General features: G+C 36.8%; 1 protein-coding gene across 4 annotated transcripts in view; it reads right to left on the minus strand.

Moving 5' to 3' along the window:
• Positions 1–19,534, minus strand: part of FCHSD2 (FCH and double SH3 domains 2) — a 237,908-nt gene that overhangs the window by 188,810 nt on the left and 29,564 nt on the right. For all 4 annotated transcript variants that reach the window (XM_055549012.1, XM_055549014.1, XM_055549015.1 and 1 more), the window contains exon 3: positions 12,345–12,390. In XM_055549012.1, coding sequence (XP_055404987.1) covers positions 12,345–12,390 — 46 coding nt within the window. The remainder of the gene's footprint in view (positions 1–12,344; positions 12,391–19,534) is intronic.

Here is a 19,534-nt window from a genome sequence, read left to right on the forward strand (position 1 = left end):
ATTTAGAGGGAAGAGTCCTGATGTCTGCATTTACTTTGAAACACATCAAAAATAAAATGGAACACTAAATAAAAGAAAGACCAAAATATGGATAGATACGTGATAAAGCAAGTATACTAAATGGTAGGGTGTATGCTGCTAAGTCACTTCAGTCGTGTCCAACTCTGTGCGACCCCATAGACGGCAGCCCACCAGGCTCCCCCGTCCCTGGGATTCTCCAGGCAAGAACACTGGAGTGGGTTGCCATTTCCTTCTCCAGTGCATGAAAGTGAAAAGTGAAAGTGAAGTCGATCAGTCGTGTCCAACCCGTCCAACCCTTAGCATGGCTGCAGCCTACCAGGCTCCTCCGTCCATGGGATTTTCCAGGCAGAGTACTCGAGTGGGGTGCCATTGCCTTCTCTGGTAGGGTGTATATATACTTGCTATATATAGCAAGTATACTAAATGGTAGGTGGGTATATGGGTGTTAACTGTTATATTCTTCAACTTTGTTGCATGTTTAGATGTATTAATAATAAAAGGGAATAAAATTAAGCATATTAACATTTTAACATCCTTTCAATATGACAACAGTTGAAAAATTTAGTGACTACAATATACTTGGCTGCAAAGAAAGAATTTGGAAGGAAGCACAAGTACAAATTAAATTTGTACTTGCTTCACAAGTACAAATTAAATTATTTGAATTAAAAACAGAAATAGAGAACTAGTTAACAGCACACAATGGAAAATTAAATAGAAGAAAAGGGGGGTCTCATTCAGTTTGTACTGATCATTTTTAAGGAGTCAGAGAAAATATTTAAAAAATCAGAGAAGGTACTTAGGTAACTAGCATCCGGGCTTTAGATCGCTCAGAATTCCAGCACTGTTTCTGACCTAAACATCAATGTTCTCTATAAAAAAGCAAAAAGCAATTGCTCTCTTCCTGAAACCTGGGATATATTAAAAATCCTAGACTGCTCTAAAATGCTCATCAAAGCTATGGTTTTTCCAATGGTCATGTACAAATGTGAGAGCTAGACCATAAAGAAGGCTGAGTGCCAAAGAATTGATGCTTTCAAACTGTGGTGCTGGAGAAGACTCCTAAGAGTTTCACCGACAGCAAGGAAATCAAACCAGTCAATCATAAAGGAAATCAACCATGAATATTCATTGGAAGGACTGAAAAGCTGAAGCTCCAATATTTTGGCCATCTGACGTGAAGAACTGACTCATTGGAGAAGACCCTAATATTGGGAAAGACTGAGGGCAGGAGAAGGGGATGACAGAGGATGAGATGACTGGATGGCATCACCGACTCAATGAACGTGAGTTTGAGCAAACTCTGGGAGATGGTGAAGGACAGTGAAGGCTGGTGTACTGCAGTCCATAGGATCGAAAAGAGCCGGACATGACCAAGCAACTGAACAACAACAGTAACAAAAATGCTCAGTTTCCCTGCCCTTATTTTAAGTATAGTTATAATCTCACTTCACTACAATTGGATTCTTAATCTATGTGAGTGTGTGCATACACACACATAGATTCACATGCGTTGTTATCTTATCTTAGACTCTCCAGTCATTTATTCTGCTATGAAGTGTCTATCCATGAGAATGCATATGCTAATAAGAAATAAAGACAAATGACTACTCTATTCTATTCTACTCTATATGGCACCCCACTCCAGTACTCTTGCCTGGAAAATCCCATAGATGGAGGAGCCTGGTAGGCTGCAGTGTATGGGGTCCCGAAGAGTCGGACACGACTGAACGACTTCACTTTCACTTTTCACTTTCATGCATTGGAGAAGGAAATGGCAACCCACTCCAGTGTTCTTGCCTGGAGAATCCCAGGGACGGGGGAGCCTGGTGGGCTGCTGTCTCTGGGGTCGCACAGAGTCAGACATGACTGAAGCAAGTTAGCAGCAGCACTCTATATGGTATTATCATCATCATCATCATCATACTATTTTTATAGATTGGTTATCCGAAGCACAGAGTGGTTAAGTAAACCACCCAAGGTTATACAGCTAGTAAGTGACAGACTTAGGATTCACACCATATTCTTAACCATCAAGTTATATTCTTCATTTAGAAAATTCTTATTCTCTAGAGAACCATATTTAGCAAATAGTCAAGATGCCTAATTCCCCAAATCTAAAAGCATTGAAAATGGGCCCCAGTGCTTAAGAACTGAGCCAAACTAGACAAAGAGAGCCTCAGTTTAAGAACTGGCATATCTTATTCCAAAAGTAATTGATAGTCAATGCCTTATCCACAGTATTCTCTTATCATTCACTATTATATGTATTGTTTCTCTTTATAATCTTACTAAATACAAGATTTTAGAATCTACTAAATCACTACTAAGTAGTGATTTAGAAACTACTAAATTAGTACTTTTTACTTAGTAGTGATTGAGAGACTACTAAATTAGTACTTTTTACTTAGTAGTGATTGAGAAACTACTTGATTTGCCTTCTACTATTTATTCTTTATGCCTTATACTATATATTCATTCTCATATCTGCTTTATCCTACATGACTAAATCCTCTCAGGATAAAGAATCAAGTTTTATTTATCTTTGTAGAGACCCTGAAAAAAATGATTTAAGAAACCACTTGCTTATATTTCACAACTCATCGAGTTCTAACGTTTAAGTCACTAAAAAATATTTGGAGACTTCCCTTGTGGTCCAGAGGTTAAGAATGTGCCGTCCAATGCAGGGAACACAGGTTCAATTCCTGGTCAGGGAACTACGACCCCACATGCTGCAGGGCAACCGAGCCTGTGCCCCACAACTACTACACACCTCAGTCACTAAGTCCACACACTCTGGAGTTCAAGCACCACAACAAAAAGCCCGCGCCACAGGGAAAGATCCCACGTGCTGAAACTAAGACCCACTGCAGTTATAAATAAATAAATAAAATTATTTTAATATATGTTCATTAAAATTAGTTAACAACATTAATAGCAGTTCAATACAAATGAATACTCCTTGAATCAATGTTTAGTTTACATTTATTAGTTTGTGAAGACTAAGAGTATAATTCTGCTAAATTATATACATATAATATTTTAAAAACTGAATGCAAATGTCATTAAGTGGATGTAAGAGTTTAATCCTACTATGAGACATAAAGTTTCTGCAAACTATTTAAATATAAACTTCAATAAATGATTGATTTCTGAGACTATAAAGGAGAAATTCACATTACACAAGCCACCTGTGGCTATTAATTAATGGTCAAAAGATATGCTTTTATTTCTTTCTAACAATATCACCTTTTTGGCTTAAGAATAACATTTTATTGATTCCTATTCTGAGTTGGAATTTTCATAGCAGACATGAAAAAAGCATTCTTCATTTCACCCATAAAATGTTATTTAAGCATTTATGGTGTGCCAGATATTGTACTAAGTACTAGACATAAATCACGAGGGAAATATAATCCTGTATTGAAGGACTCTCTAGGTGGGGAAGTGAGGGGTGAGTATTTCCTGGGCAGTGTTATGGTTTCTTCTTCTAAAGCAAAAGCATTAGGTCACTTCCTGCTTTCTCAGAAAATCCATAAAGCAAATCAACTTAGAGAATTAGAAAGAGCAACAATTTATGTTAAGAATGCTGCTGCTGCTGCTAAGTTGCTTCAGTCGTGTCCAACTGTGTGTGACCCCAGAGACGGCAGCCTACCCTTCCCTGGAGTTCTCCAGGCAAGAACACTGGGAGTGGGTTGCCATTTCCTTCTCCAATGCATGAAAGTGAAAAGTGAAAGTGAAGTCGCTCAGTCGTGTCCGACTCTTAGCGACCCCATGGACTGCAGCCTACCAGGCTCCTCCATCCATGTGATTTTCCAGGCAGGAGTACTGGAGTGGGGTGCCATTGCCTTCTCCGTATGTTAGAGTAACATCAGTTTAAACTAAATTTAAACTTAAATTAAAATCAAATTTCTGCTCATTATTTTTACTCATACATTATATTAAAAGGTTGGATGGAGTTTCACCCATTTTTACATTCTTTGAGACCAGCTGATTTAAAATCAGGCTATGCTGCTTATCCAGAAGCCACTCTGCAGGTTATGTAAAGAATTCATCAAAGAGACAGACAGTTCTACTTACTACAGAACAACTGATGTTCAGATACAAAAAACAAGAGACCTTTGTGACTGCTAATCATAAAAGACATAACATGTACATTAAGAGAAAAGATAAAAACTTATTTCAGATATGAATTTCAAATTTAAACTCAACTGAACTGGTGATTTAAAGTGCAAAAACGTCTCTCACATGGGCAATACTTTTAAGCAGTGCTCTATTGAGGAGCGCTCAATTCAGTTCAGTCACTCAGTCATGTCCGATTCTACAACCCCATGAACCGCAGCACATCAGGCCTCCCTGTCCATCACCAACTCCCGGAGTCCACCAAAACCCATGTCCATTGAGTCAGTGATGCTATCAAACCAATTTATCCTCTGTCGTCCCCTTCTCCTCCAGCCCTCAATCTTTCCCAGCATTAGGGTCTTTTCATATGAGTCGGCTCTTTGCATCAGGTGCCCAAAGTATTGGAGTTTCAGCTTCAACATCAGTCCTTCCAATGAACACCCAGGACTGATCTCCTTTAGGATGGACTGGTTGGATCTCCTTGCAGTCCAAGGGACTCTCAAGAGTCTTCTCCAACACCACAGTTCAAAAGCATCAATTTCTTTGGCACTCAGCTTTCTTTATAGTCTAACTCTCACATCCATAAATGACTACTGGAAAAACCATAGCCTTGACTATTTGGACCTTTGTTGACAAAGTAATGCCTCTGCTTTTCAGTACACTGTCTAGGTTGGTCATAACTTTCCTTCCAAGGGGTAAGCATCTTTTCTTCTCATGACTACAGTCACCATCTGCATGATTTTTAGAGCCCAGAAAAATAAAGTCAGCCACCGTTTCCACTGTTTCCCCATCTATTTGCCATGAAGTGATGGGACCAGATGCTATGATCTTCGTTTTCTGAATGTTGAGCTTTAAGCCAACTTTTTCACTCTCCACTTTCACTTTCATCAAGAGGCTCTTTAGTGCGTCTTCACTTTCTGCCATAAGGGTGGTGTCATCTGCAGATCTGAGGTTATTGATATTTCTCCCGGCAATCTTGATTCCAGCTTGTGCTTCCTCCAGCCCCACGTTTCTCATGATGTACTCTGCATATAAGTTAAATAAACAGGGTGACAATACACAGCCTTGACGTACTCCTTTTCCTATTTGGAACCAGTCTGTTTTTCCATGTCCAGTTCTAACTGTTGCTTCCTGACCTGCATACAGGTTTCCCAAGAGGCAAGTCAGGTGGTCTGATAGTCACATCTCTTTCAGAATTTTCCACAGTTTACTGTGATGCACACAGTCAAAGGCTTTGGCATAGTCAATAAAGCAGAAATAGATGTTTTTCTGGAACTCTCTTGCTTTTTCCATGATCCAGTGGATGTTGGCAATTTGATCTCTGGTTCCTCTGCCTTTTCTAAAACCAGCTTGAACATCAGGAAGTTCACGGTTCACATATTGCTGAAGCCTGGCTTGGAGAATTTTGAGCATGACTTTACTAGCATGTGAGATGAGTGCAACTGTGCGGTAGTTTGAGCATTCTTTGGCATTGCCTTTCTTTGGGATTGGAAGAAAACTGAACTTTTCCAGTCCTGTGGCCACTGCTGAGTTTTCCAAATTTGCTGGCATATTGAGTGCAGCACTTTCACAGCATCATCTTTCAGGATTTGGAATAGCTCAACTGGAATTCCACCACCTCCACTAGCTTTGTTCTTAGTGATGCTTTCTAATAAGGCCCACTTGACTTCACATTCCAGGATGTCTGGCTCTAGGCCAGTGATCACACCATCGTGATTATCTGGGTCATGAAGATCTTTTTTGTACAGTTCTTCTGTGTATTCTTGCCATCTCTTCTTAATATCTTCTGCTTCTGTTAGGTCCCTACCATTTCTGTCCTTTATTGAGCCCATCTTTGCATGAAATGTTCCTTTGGTATCTCTGATTTTCTTGAAGAGATCCCTAGTCTTTCCCATTCTGTTGTTTTCCTCTATTTCTTTGCATTGATAGCTGAAGAAGGCTTTCTTACCTCTTCTTGCTATTCTTTGGAACTCTGCATTCAGATGTTTATATCTTTCCTTTTCTCCTTTGCTTTTCGCTTCTCTTCTTTTCACACCTATTTGTAAGGCCTCCCCAGACAGCCATTTTGCTTGTTGGCATTTCTTTTTCATGGGGATGGTCTTGATCCCTGTCTCCTGTACAATGTCACGAACCTCATTCCATAGTTCATCAGGTACTCTATCTATCAGATCGAGGCCCTTAAATCTATTTCTCACTTCCACTGTATAATCATAAGGGATTTGATTTAGGTCATACCTGAATGGTCTAGTGGTTTTCTCTACTTTCTTCAATTTCAGTCTGAATTTGGCAATAAGGAGTTCATGGTCTGAGCCACAGTCAGCTCCTGGTCTTGTTTTTGCTGACTGTATAGAGCTTCTCCATCTTTGGCTGCAAAGAATATAATCAATCTGATTTCGGTGTTGACCATCTGGTGATGTCCATGTATAGAGTCTTTCCAAAAACTATGGTTATCATAAGTTAGGAGGGAAAATATCCTCTTTTCAATCATATTTATACATGTAGCTACATCAAGAGTCTCAAATTAATACCAGAATAAGAAAATCATTGTCAGTTACTATATTAGTTTCCAAGAGCTACTGTAACAAAGTATCATAAACCAGGTGGCTTAAAAGAGAAATAGGGCTTCCCTGGTGGCTCAGTGGTAAAGAATCCGCCTACCAATACCAAAGACATGGACCAGTTTGATCCCTGGTCCAGAAAGATCCCATACAACACAGGACAACTAAGCCCATGCACCATAACTACTGAGCCTGTAATCTAAAGCCCGGGACCTGAAACTATTGAAGCCCAAATGCTCTCAAGCCCGTGCTCTGCAACAAGAGAAGCCACGCAGTGAGAAGCCCATGCATCACAACTAGAGAGTAGTCCCTACTCGCCACAACTAGAGAAAAACCAAACAACGAAGACCCAGCACAGTCAAATAAATAAATAAATACATTTTTTAAAAAAGAAATGTATTCTCCCAGAATTCTACTGACTAGAAGTCTGAAATAAAGGTGTCAGCAGCCTTGGTTTCTTTTTGAGGCTCTAAAAGAGAATATGTTCCTTATCTACTAGCTCTAAATCAGAGCTTCCCACGTAATGCATTGCACCCCCACAGTAATACCAGGAATGAGAATACCTCAGCCTTTAGGTGAACTAAGAGAGGCATGAGGCACTGAGCTGCCAGGACTGCCAATTCTGCATTCTTTAAAAGTTCTACAACACTTTTTCTAAAGGTCATGAAAACAGTCAGGTTTATGCTATAGCAACTTGGCATTAAGATCTGAGGTTATTACTGCACAAATGACTCTGAAAATCAGGCATTACATAGTAATATGTAAACATACATATACTACATATGCCAATATTCTATTTTAAATAGACAATCTCAGATGTAACATATTAATGTAACATTGTTATAACTAGATATCATCACAATTTGCCCATCAATCACCTAAAAATCAAACTGACTAGATTCCTGACTTTAAAACTTACTAGTCCAAAACATGATTAAAAAGTTATATACACAACTTACATAAGGTGCCCACTCTTGCCACTTCTATTCAACATAATGCTGGAAGTACTAGCAAGAGCAATCAGACAAGAAAAAATAAAGAAAAGGCATCCAAATCAGAAAGGAAAAAGCAAAATTATCTCTGTTTACAAATACATAATCCCATATGCAGAAAATGCTAAAGACTCTATTTAAAAAAAAAAACTATCAGAATAAATGAATTTATTAAAGTTGAAGAAAACAAAAATCAACATACTAAAATCAGTTGTGCTTCTTTACATCAACAACCTATACAAAAAGAAAACTAAGAAAACAATCTCATTTATGATAACATCAAAAAATATTCCTATTTTAACAATGCAAATAGTGTATTGTCCTGCTATATCCACTATCCTTATTTAAAGGTTCTTTTTAAAAAAAACTAAGCAGAACATACCCTGTTCAAACATGATATAACACCACTCAAAGCCTAGTTCTAACCTTTTCTCTTCTCCTTCTGGGACTCCTACAATGTATAATTAGTCTGTTTGATAGTATCACACAGTTTCTTTAGGCTCTGTTTTCTTTTCTTCAGTTCTTTTTCTTCCTCATTCTCAGACTTAATAGTTTTCCCTCCTGTCATTTTCCACTTTTTCCCTTTAAGGAGCCAGCCATTAAAGAAAAGAGAACCCTTCTACATGGTTGATGGGAATGTAAATTGGTGTAGCCACTATGAAAAACAGTATGGAGGTTCCTCAAGAAACTAAAGATAGAACTACCATATAATCCAACAATTCCACTCCTGGATCTGTATGAGGAAAAAATGAAAACACTAATTTGAAAAGATATATGCATCCCAATGTTTACAGCAGCACCATTTACAACAGCCATGATAACATGGAAGCAACGCCAAGTGCCCATCAAGGAACAACTGGGTTTAGAAGATATGAGATACACACACGTGGCACATGCACTGGAATATTAACTCAACCATAAAGAAGAATGAAATACCTCCATTTGCAGCACTGTAGACACACCTAGAGAACATAACGCTTCGTGAATAAGTCACACAGAGAAAGAAAATACAGTATGATACCACTTATATGCAGAATCTAAAAATACAAATCAAGGTATATGCAAAATAAAAAGAGACTCGAAGACATAGAAAACAAACTTGTGGTTACAAAAGGGAAGAGGAAAGGAGGAAGGAACAAATTAGGGGTATAAAATTAACAAACTACTATATATAAAATAGATCAGCAATAAGGATTTACTGTGCAGCACAGGGAATTAGACCTAATTTCTTATAATAACGTATAATGGAATATAAAATGCAAAAAACTGAATCACTATATTGTATGTACACTGGGAAACTAATAAAATATTGTAAATTGATTATACTTCAATGAAAAAATAAAAAATAAAGTTTAAAAGTATATCCTGCATATAAATCCTCAATTATATGTGTGATCAGAGCTAAATAAGTTCTTAAAATTAAAACAAATAAACAAACAAGATAATAAAACTAAATATAACAAAGTTTCTTAAAAAAAGACAAAATTATAATAGCAAATCTACATGCCAAAGAATACTAACATTTACTCAGATCTACCACTGTTTCTCCTAATAGTTCTTAAAACTTTAAAAATCAAACTATGTATATCAAATATTTTGAGGAAAAAAATCTGTCTGCTTTTCTCCCAAAATTTATTTCTAATTATTGTTGCATAAGTTAAGGAGTTCAAAAGTAAAATAATTTTAAAACATAAGTATCAACATGCACACAGAAAATAATCCTCAACTTTTTCTCAAGATAATTATCTTTATTGCTCTTCAGGACAAGGCTAGCAAAATAGAAAATTCCAAGTATATAGTCCAGTGTTTTAAATAACTTTACCAATGATTCTTCAAGAGCAATGGCCAGAAAGCTAACTGTACACAGCTAAATTAAGTTACATTTGAAACTTTTACTGTGAGGAAATTCACCAAAAAAGAACCCTGCCACATACACAGGATAGTGGGTAGTATGCCCAACTCTTCATATATTTCTTTCTTAAAAGAATAAAAATAGCAAAAAGTTGTACTTGAGGTGTGACTGTATGATACCACAGGCTTTTTGACAGAGTGTCCGTATTTGCTCTGTGTCCTCAGACAAGGAGCCGCCCTTAAAGCCCACAAACTTTTCCTGCTCTTTCTCTCCAGCCACAGTAACCTTTTGTATCCTTCCTTCACTACCAGCATTCCGCCAAAGACTACAGGAAGTATATTAATACACAGAACTCGCCTTTAGCAACTTCAGTTTGAGTATTCCAAATAATTTTACCAATACCTCAGTGGTTAGCTAACTGTAGTCAAAAGCCAAACTAAATTTTACCCTAATACTTAATGCTGTTTAATGACTCACATTGCTTCTGTGTTTTTAGAGATTCATTTGCTCTATTTGTATAAATAGATATGCCATACATCTATTATTTCTGAAGAATTACAAAATGAATTTCACAAACCGTGCTTAAAAATAAAACATTAATGTTCTTATAGGAAATTGAAAGTAGCAAGAAACCTGAAAAAATTCAGGGCTCAAATTCCTTCAAGTGTAAGTAAGGATATACAGTATTGTTTTCTTTCTTTCTTCTAACATTCCCCTAAAAACATATTACAAGTTTAGTCTGCATGTACTTGCTGCTGCTGCTGCTGCTAAGTCGCTTCAGTCGTGTCCGACTCTGTGCGACCTCATAGACGGCAGACCACCAGGCTCCCCCGTCCCTGGGATTCTCCAGGCAAGAACACTGGAGTGGGTTGCATGTACTCAAGGTACTATTTTTCAAGTTGCTGTCATCTGATCAATCCCACTTAAATTCTTTTCCTTCATATTTTTCTATTGGGACAGCTCATCTGTATGATCTCTAAATCTCACAAATAACACTCAAACTTTTTGGCGCATTAATTCTTTGTGTAGATGAACATATACCATAAATAATAACTTCTATGAAGTAATAACGTCATTCTTTTCAATTGACTATAATGCCACATTAGTTGTTTTGAAGAGAATTTTTTTTATTTTTAAATTTTATTATTATTCTTTTTGGCTGCACTTCACAGCCTATGGGATTTTAGTTCTCCAAACAGGAATCAAACCCTTGACAGAGTGCAGAGTCCTAACCACTGGACCACCAGGGAACTCCCTGAAGAGAATGAATTTAATACATTTAATTGGAAGTTAATATACAACCATAGAAGTTCTTTAAGTACTAGGACTTTTTTTTTTTCTTCTTTTTTTGGCACGCATATCCACAAAAGCTGGAAGAGTGCTCAAAATATTTTCTCAACACATGAAAAGTGGTATATCTTTAAATATACTAATTTTAAAATAATACTTTCATAAGAAAATTAGAGTAATTCCTTATAGAGCATAGATTCCCCATTCACCTACAGTTCAACTAAGGAAATTATCAATATTCATAAGACTTAGCTCCTGACAGAGATGAACCAAAATATTAAAATACTTAAAAGAATATTAAATACACTGCTATAAATGGATAACCAACAAAGACCTATTGTATACCACATGGAAAAAAAGAATATTAAATACAAGAAAGAAACAAAAACACGACTACCATATTTTAAAAGACTGCTTTAAAACTGGTAAAATTGATAAAGAAAACTAAAAATTGTTCACATAAATTATGATCCCATTTCTTTTAAATATATTTAAATAGTCTTGATTGTTTAGATGATGTACCAACAACAAATAGCCAAAACTATGGAATGTCCCAGAAAGGAAGTGTCATTATCAAATATTATCCATTAGATAGTTGGCAGCATAAACGTTCCACATACTTTCAATTTAACAACCAGCAGACTCTCTAAAGGAATTTCCACAGCAAGAGATAAATGTTCTGATTTTCAGTGGATTTTTAAATGTGTATAAATGAAAGCTAAGAATACACCAGCTTTGACATTTTAAAAAATTTAATAATTTAAACTGAAATGTGTAAGTTAAAATTAAAACATTCTCAGATGTTTAATTTTTCTTTAATTATGCCTTGCAAATGTTTTTAACATAACAAATATTCATTTTTTTTAGCATGAAAAAACCAAACAAAAAACAGAAAAGGCATGAAAACTGATCTTGAAAACTGATAAATGATAAAATGCTCTGCTATCACTGTTCAAGATTCAATCAGGCTAGAAAATTGGCAATATCAGTGATGTGCTCTAGTTTATCTGTCACAACAAACCATAAAACCTCATTAGACTCAACATCACCTGTGCAGTATTTTTGTTAAAAATTTAACCTAAATCTAATCATGAAGGAAAAAACCTGGATTATTCGAAAAAGCTTTTTATGAGACAAGTAACCAGGTAAGTAAAACAGGTAAGAGAAATCAAACGGAGCAAACTTTCAGTTACAAAATAAATGAGTCGTAGGGATGAAATGTACGGTTGTGAATATATATACTTGTAAAATCTATTCACTATTATTTATACTTGTAAATACTTCAGAATATTGTGAATATTATTTTCTCCTAGAATGTTCATAAACTTCTTTGTAGTAAGAAGCAACTCAGTTCCTCATCTGAAGATTCAAATGGAGTAAAAGGAGGGAAAAAGTGAGAGAGCCAAAGAAGAGGAGAATGCAGGGATACCAATGCTTCTCTCCAACAACCATATCTGCCTGTAAGCCAAAGAAGGATGAGAGAATGGGGACCTTCTCTTGCAAGCTTACCTGTGCATACTCTCTTTCAATAGCAGCCTTCTTCTGACTGAATGTCCTAAAAACACAAATAAAAGTAAAAATTCGTTACCGAAAAAAATAATAATAATTTTATGCAAAGTTATCAACACACCCTCAAACACTGTTTCATAAGCTGTGTTGAGGGAAGGCACAATATGTCAATGATCTATGTATCTGAGAATACCGCTGACACCATAGACTGGAGTTAAGACAATCTTAGGACATTCAAATCCTAGCTCCACCACTTATTAGCTGTATGACCTTGGTCAAGTCACTTGACTTCTCTGTGCCTCAGGTTTCTATTTGGTAAAATGGGTATAGTAATAGTATCTACCTCATAGGGATAATGTAAAATTTAGTAAATGACAATATATAAAGTGCTCAAAATAGTGTCTAGCACAGAGTAAAAGACAGATGTGGGTATATGTGTGTGTGCATGTTAGCTACTGTCATCAGTATGGCTAGCGCATAGTAGACATAAAAATGTTTACTGAATATAATAACATAGAGGGAACCACAGAAAACAAGGTAAAAATCAAGTTTTGATCAGCTTCTCAACATGAAATAGTCAAATCATTTCCTTCATTCTAGTCTTTTATAAGAGTCAACAAAAAGTACAAAGGCACCACATGTTATAGTATGATGAAAACCTTTTTCACACATGTATTATATTTCATAGATTTTACAGTAAACAATTTTGACAAGTTCCTCTGTCCATGGGATTCTCCAGGCATGAATACTGGAGTGGGTTGCCATGCCCTTCTCCAAGGGATCTTCCCAACCCAGGAATCGAACCCACATCTCTTGCATCTCCTGGATTGGCAGGTGAATTCTTTACCACTAGCACCACCAGGGAAGCCCCATTTTATGATATTATTATTCATTTTTTAAGTAATCAGCAGTATTTTCTTCTATCTTAACAGTACATGAAATACCAGTGGACCTTACAAACCACCGCTAGTGGTAAAGAATTTGCCTGCAATGCAGGAGACCCAGGTTCAATCCCTGGGTCAGGAAGATCCCCTGGAGAAGGGAATGGCTACCCATTCCAGTGTTCTTTCCTGGAGAATTCCATGGACAGAGAGGATCCTGGTGGGCTGCTACAGTCCACGGGGTTGCAAAGAGTCCAACTCGACTCAGCAACTTTTCACTTTCACTTTTTACAAACCACAGGCAAGGTAGAGTCAATGAAACATGATAAAACATTAACAATTTACCTTGAATATATTGAGTTTAACTGGAGGAGGGCATGGCAACCCACTCCAGTATTCTTCCCTGGAGAATCCCATAGACAGAAGACCCTGGTGGGCTACAGTGCATAGGATCACAAAGAGTTGGACATGACTGAAGCAACTTAGCACACATGCATGCATATTGGGTTTCAAGGCTTTTCTGTGAGGTGTCAGGTATCTGTGTTCTTAAAAACACTTCAATAAGGCAGAGATATCAAAGTGAAAAGTGAAAAATATAAAGAAAAGAGCTGGAATAGAAAAAAGGCAATAAAACAAAACTCATTTTAATAATTATTTAAATTTACCAACATAACTATTCATCTCATATAAAAAATGAAAGTATTTAAGATTTTGCTACATTTGTTTTGGATGAATAACTATTATTTAAATTTAAAAAGGAAGGAAATTCTGACATACACAACAACACAAATGAACTGTGAGATCTCTGAGATCATTATGCTGAGTGAAATAAATCAGTCACAAGAAGACAAATACTGTATGTTATCATTTATATAAGATTTGACTTAGAGCAGTCAAAATCACATGGACACAAAGTAGAATGGTAGTTTCCAGGAGCTAAGAAGAGGGGATAAAGTAGTTATTACTTAAGAAGCACAGAGTTTCAGTTTTGCAAGATGCAAAGAGTCCTGAAAATGGATGGTCGTGGCAGTGGAACAAAATGAATGTACTTAACAGCACTAAACTATACACTTATAAACAGTTAAGATAGCAAATTTTTTATGGATTTTACCATAGGGGAAACAGTGGAAACAGTAGCTGACTTTATTTTTTGGGGCTCCAAAATCACTGCTGATGGTGATTGCAGCCATGAAATTAAAAGATGCTTACTCCTTGGAAGGAAAGTTATGACCAACCTAGACAGCGTATTAAAAAGCAGAGACATTACTTTGCCAACAAAGGTCCGTCTAGTCAAGGCCATGGTTTTTTCCAGTGGTCATGTGTGGATGTGAGAGTTAGACTATAAAGAAAGCTGAGCGCTGAAGAATTGATGCTTTTGAACTGTGGTGTTGGAGTCTTGAGAGTCCCCTGGACTGCAAGAAGATCCAACCAGTCCATCCTAAAGGAAATCAGTCCTGGGTGTTCATTGGAAGGACTGATGTTGAAGCTGAAGCTCCAATAATTTGGCCACCTTGTGTGGAGAGCTGACTCATTTGAAAAGACCCTGATGCTGGGAAAGATTGAGGGCAGGAGGAGAAGGAGATGACAGAGGATAAGACGGTTGGATGGCATCACTGACTCAATGGACATGAGTTTGGGTGGACTCCAGGAGTTGGTGATGGAGAAGGAGGCCTCGCGTGCTGCAGTTCATGGGGTCACAAACAGTCAGATGTGACTGAATGACTGAACTGAACTGAACTGATAGCAAGAGAATAGAGCAAAAAATCTTCTGAAAATCTTCATATAAGACGTAAAGGCATTTGTTAATAGTCAACATCAGTTTCTCATAAAATCTCTTTTAAAATATTAATGGCTGCTATTACTAAAAGATGAACAAAAACAAGTACCAACAAGGACCTAGAGAACTGAAAACTCTCATACAGTGCTTATAGCAATGTAACATGGTACACCTGTTTTAGAAAATAGTCTGTTAAGTGAGGAGGTCTTAGGAGGCCTCCAGATCTGCAATTGGTATCAGGAGTGAGAGTTGTCTGGGGACTCCCTAACTCTGTAATTCATCACCAGGATAAGCAGAACACCTAAGAACATTCAATTTATTAATGGTGGTAGTAGAGATGGGACATCAAAACCATAATGATGAATATTAAAAATAAACACACCCACCACAATGGCTAAAATTAAAAAGACTGATAAGTATCAGTAAAGATAAAACGCAATGAAACTACATGTTGTTTGTGGGAATATAAAATGGTACAACCATTTTGAGGGAAAAGAAAAAAACATCTTCTTATGTAACTAAACATCCATCTTGACATATTTCTAATGCTAGAAATTTACCAAGAGAAATGATAACAAATGTCCACAAAAACACTTGACAAAAATATTTACAGCACTTTTATTCATAAATAGCCCTAAACAGGAAATTATACCAGTGGGATAATAGGCCAACAAACAGTGATACATTCTTACAGTGGAATAAAATTGAGCAAGAAAAACAAATGAACTGTAAGATGATCACCACATTTCTACTACTCTGAGTTAGTTGACGTCTTATTTTACAAATAATAAAGTTGAACAATAACATCAGAATAAAAAAATCATTCATTAGCACAGATAGCAAACTGAGGTAAGGGAACTACTAGTTATTTATCAGGACACTGGTGAGTCTTTCATAAAGAAAACTTTACAGTTTTGTCCTGGAATATAACACCTGTTTTTAGAGATATTATTACCAAAAATATGGCAATAGCATTAAAATGATGACATGAGAATACAAAAAAAAAAGTTAATTTTGAACAAGGCAAGTAGAATGAACAACTGAAGCTATACAAATCTGACAGAGATAAAATTATTTTGCCCTAATAAAAAATATTAATTCACCAACATTCATTGAGCATCTTCTGAATTTCAGGTATTCTACTAAATATGCACTGGGTGTGTAAAAATGAATGAGACATGGACTCTGCTCTCAAGGTATTTATTAGTATAAGATAAACAAATGATGCCAAGATCCACAAATACTACAGGCATAGAGCGAAAAGTAGAAAGCATTTTTATTTCTTATTAACTAGGTAACCTTGGGCAAGTTAATTTTCCTGATCATGTTTCAGTTTCCTATCATGAAATAGGAATAACAAGAACATCTATCTCATATAGGATTATTATGAGGATTAAATGAGTACATATTGGTAAAGCACTTAGACCTGGTACACAGCAAACACTAGAAAAGTATTTACTAAGTGAAAATATCACACCCATAGTTTATAATTATGAAATTTAATCCAGTTAAAATATTAAATATGCAAAGCACTACCAAAAAATATATTTAAAGTACTTCTGGTCTTAAATAATAAAGTCAGAATCTCCCTTCTCCTCTCAGAAATTACCCAAAAGCAACAAATAGAATAAAAAACAAAATGCAAACATGATCTCCAATAAAACTAGGAAACATGAAATGTAAGTGGAAGAGAGGCCTGAGGAGAGACAATTAAATTGGAGAAAGAGGGTAAAATATAAGGCATGAGGTTACAAAACTCAAAAAGATGTGGGGAGTACATTTCTTCAACTGCACTTACTGAGGTATAAAATTTAAACCACATTCCCAACAACAAGAACAAGGGACATAGGCTGGTGGAGGAAGCTTTGCTGTTTAGTTTGAAGAAATAAGAGGAGAAAGTATTAAATTAGAAATCACACAAACAATTTACACTGGTAGAAATTAGATTGCTGGTGTAGTAGAAAAAAAATAGTAAGATAGCCTGTACTATGCATGGTCCTGCAATAGCCAACCTTCTCCGGCTAAGGAGAAATAAAACAACTCATACACTCAATCCTGGTACAACAAAAACGATTGTAAATGTGAAAGACTGTAACTACCCTAAAAAGTTGGTATTCTAAAAAGTTTGGTATCCTAGAAAGTTGTACAGGAAAAACCCTGTTCATTCAAAAATAACCCCAAAGGGAGCAAGAATAGATCTATGCAAATATAAAATTTTAAGAAGAAAAAAAGGCACAGGAAAAAGAGAGTAGCTGAGAAACATTCATGAGAAAAGTGCTGCCAGAGAGCAGATGAATTTTTAAAACTTAAAAAACAAACAAAAAACCCCAGTGAGGCAAACACTGCTTGCAGATATGCTTAGAGTGTCAAAGTACAAGAGAGTAGCAGTGGTGAGAGTGGGCAGCCAGTCTTGTCCCTTTAGGAGGAAAGCTTTTTAGCCTTTCACCACTGAGTATAATGTTACTTGTGGGTTTTTCATATGTGCCCTTTATCATATTAAGGAAGCTTCCTTCAATTCCTAGTTTACTGAGTGTTTTTATCATGAAAGGGTATTGAATTTTTTCAAATGCTTTTTCTGCCTCTACTGAAATGTTCATTTTTTTTTTCTCCTTTCATTCTATTCCTTGATTTTTTTATGTTGAACTTTTGCATTCCTGGAATCAATTTTTCTTTGTCATAGTGTATAACCCTTCTAATGTGTTGTTGGACTCAGTTTGCTAGTATTTGTTAAGGATTTTTACATCAATGTTCATATGGGATACTGATCTGTAGTTTTTTGTGGTATCTTTGTCTGACTGGTTATCAAGGTAATAAGGACATCATAGAGTTAGGCGTGTTCCCTCATTTTCCATTTTTTTGAAGATTCTGAAAAGGACTGATGTTCTTTAACCAGTTCTTCTTTAACCATAAGGTAAAATTCAAGCATGAATTTTAGTCCTCTCACTCACATCAGAACATGAGTACTAGAAAAGCTAATGATACCAAAAATTGAATGTAAGCACCTTCCTAAGGCCCACTGACTAATACCATCACATTAGTATTGGTTAAGATTTCAGCAAGTGCTCTAACAGTGACAAGGGGGATATATGGATACATAAGAGCTGGTTCACTTCATGGTACAGCAGAAACTAACATAAGATTGTGAAGCAACTATAGCCAAATTTAGAAAAATGTGTTGAGATAAAAGTAAAGATATTACATGTGAGCCTCGCTCCGAAGAAGAGGGACAAGATTCCTCCCCATCGGTTACAGCTTCCTCGGGAAACTGAAATATGAGTGATGTACGCAGAGTCCTCATACCATGCAGTGGTCCCATAGTGAAACCCACTCATTAAGACTTGCTCTCACCTGGGGTGGAGGGTGGACGGGTCATGGAGAATTGGCCATTCAGTGATCTGAATATCCACAGTGGTCTCAGACTAACAAAGGAGAAACTGAGCCACATAAGAGGGCTGAAATGACTCGAGGGTGACTCCTAGAGGAGTTAAACTCACAAGTAGCACACTGATTTTTGTTTGAAACATTATTAGTTTTAAATCTGTTTTCCAGATATAAGGAAATCCCTCCCCTCAAGCTAATTATGACTTACAGAAATTTGGCAATTATACCTTTGTAAGCAGAATTGAAACATTTATCTTTTTTCTCTACCTGATCCTCCCAGAAGCTGAAAACGCTCAAATTACCAGCAGTTTTATTAGATAAATTAGGAAGGCCATCTCCTAACAGGGGCAGGAATCTCAAGGTATTTCAGTTCAGTTCAGTCGCTCGGTCGTGTCCGACTCTTTGAGACCCCATGAATCGCAGCACGCCACGCCTCCCTGTCCATCACCAACTCCTGGAGTCTACCCAAACTCATGTCCATCAAGTCGGTGATGCCATCCAGCCATCTCATCCTCTGTCATCCCCTTCTCCTCCTGCCCCTAATCCTTCCCAGCATTAGGGTCTTTTCCAATGAATCAACTCTTCGCATGAGGTGGCCAAAGTATTGGAGTTTCAGCTTCAACATCAGTCCTTCCAATGAACACCCAGGACTGATCTTCTTTAGGATGGACTGGTTGGACCTCCTTGCAGTCCAAGGGACTCTCAAGAGTCTTCTCCAACACCACAGTTCAAAAGCATCAATTCTTTGGCACTCAGCTTTCTTCACAGCTTTCTCGCATCCATACATGACCACTGGAAAAACCATAGCCTTGACTAGATGGACCTTTGTTGGCAAAGTAATATCTCTGCTTTTAAATATGCTATCTAGGTTGGTCATAACTTTCCTTCCAAGGAGTAAGCGTCTCTTAATTTCATGGCTGAAGTCACCATCTGCAGTGATTTTGGAGCCCCCCCCAAAAAAAATCTGACACTGTTTCCACTGTTTGCCCATCTATTTCCCATGAAGTGATGGAACCAGATGCCAAGATCTTAGTTTTCTGAATGTTGAGCTTTAAGCCAACTTTTTCACTCTCCACTTTCACTTTCATCAAGAGGCTTTTGAGTTCCTCTTCACTTTCTGCCATAAGGGTGGTGTCGTCTGCATATCTGAG

This window comes from Bubalus kerabau, chromosome 15, assembly GCF_029407905.1.
Source record: "Bubalus kerabau isolate K-KA32 ecotype Philippines breed swamp buffalo chromosome 15, PCC_UOA_SB_1v2, whole genome shotgun sequence".
In the NCBI taxonomy this organism is placed as follows: Eukaryota; Metazoa; Chordata; class Mammalia; order Artiodactyla; family Bovidae; genus Bubalus; species Bubalus kerabau.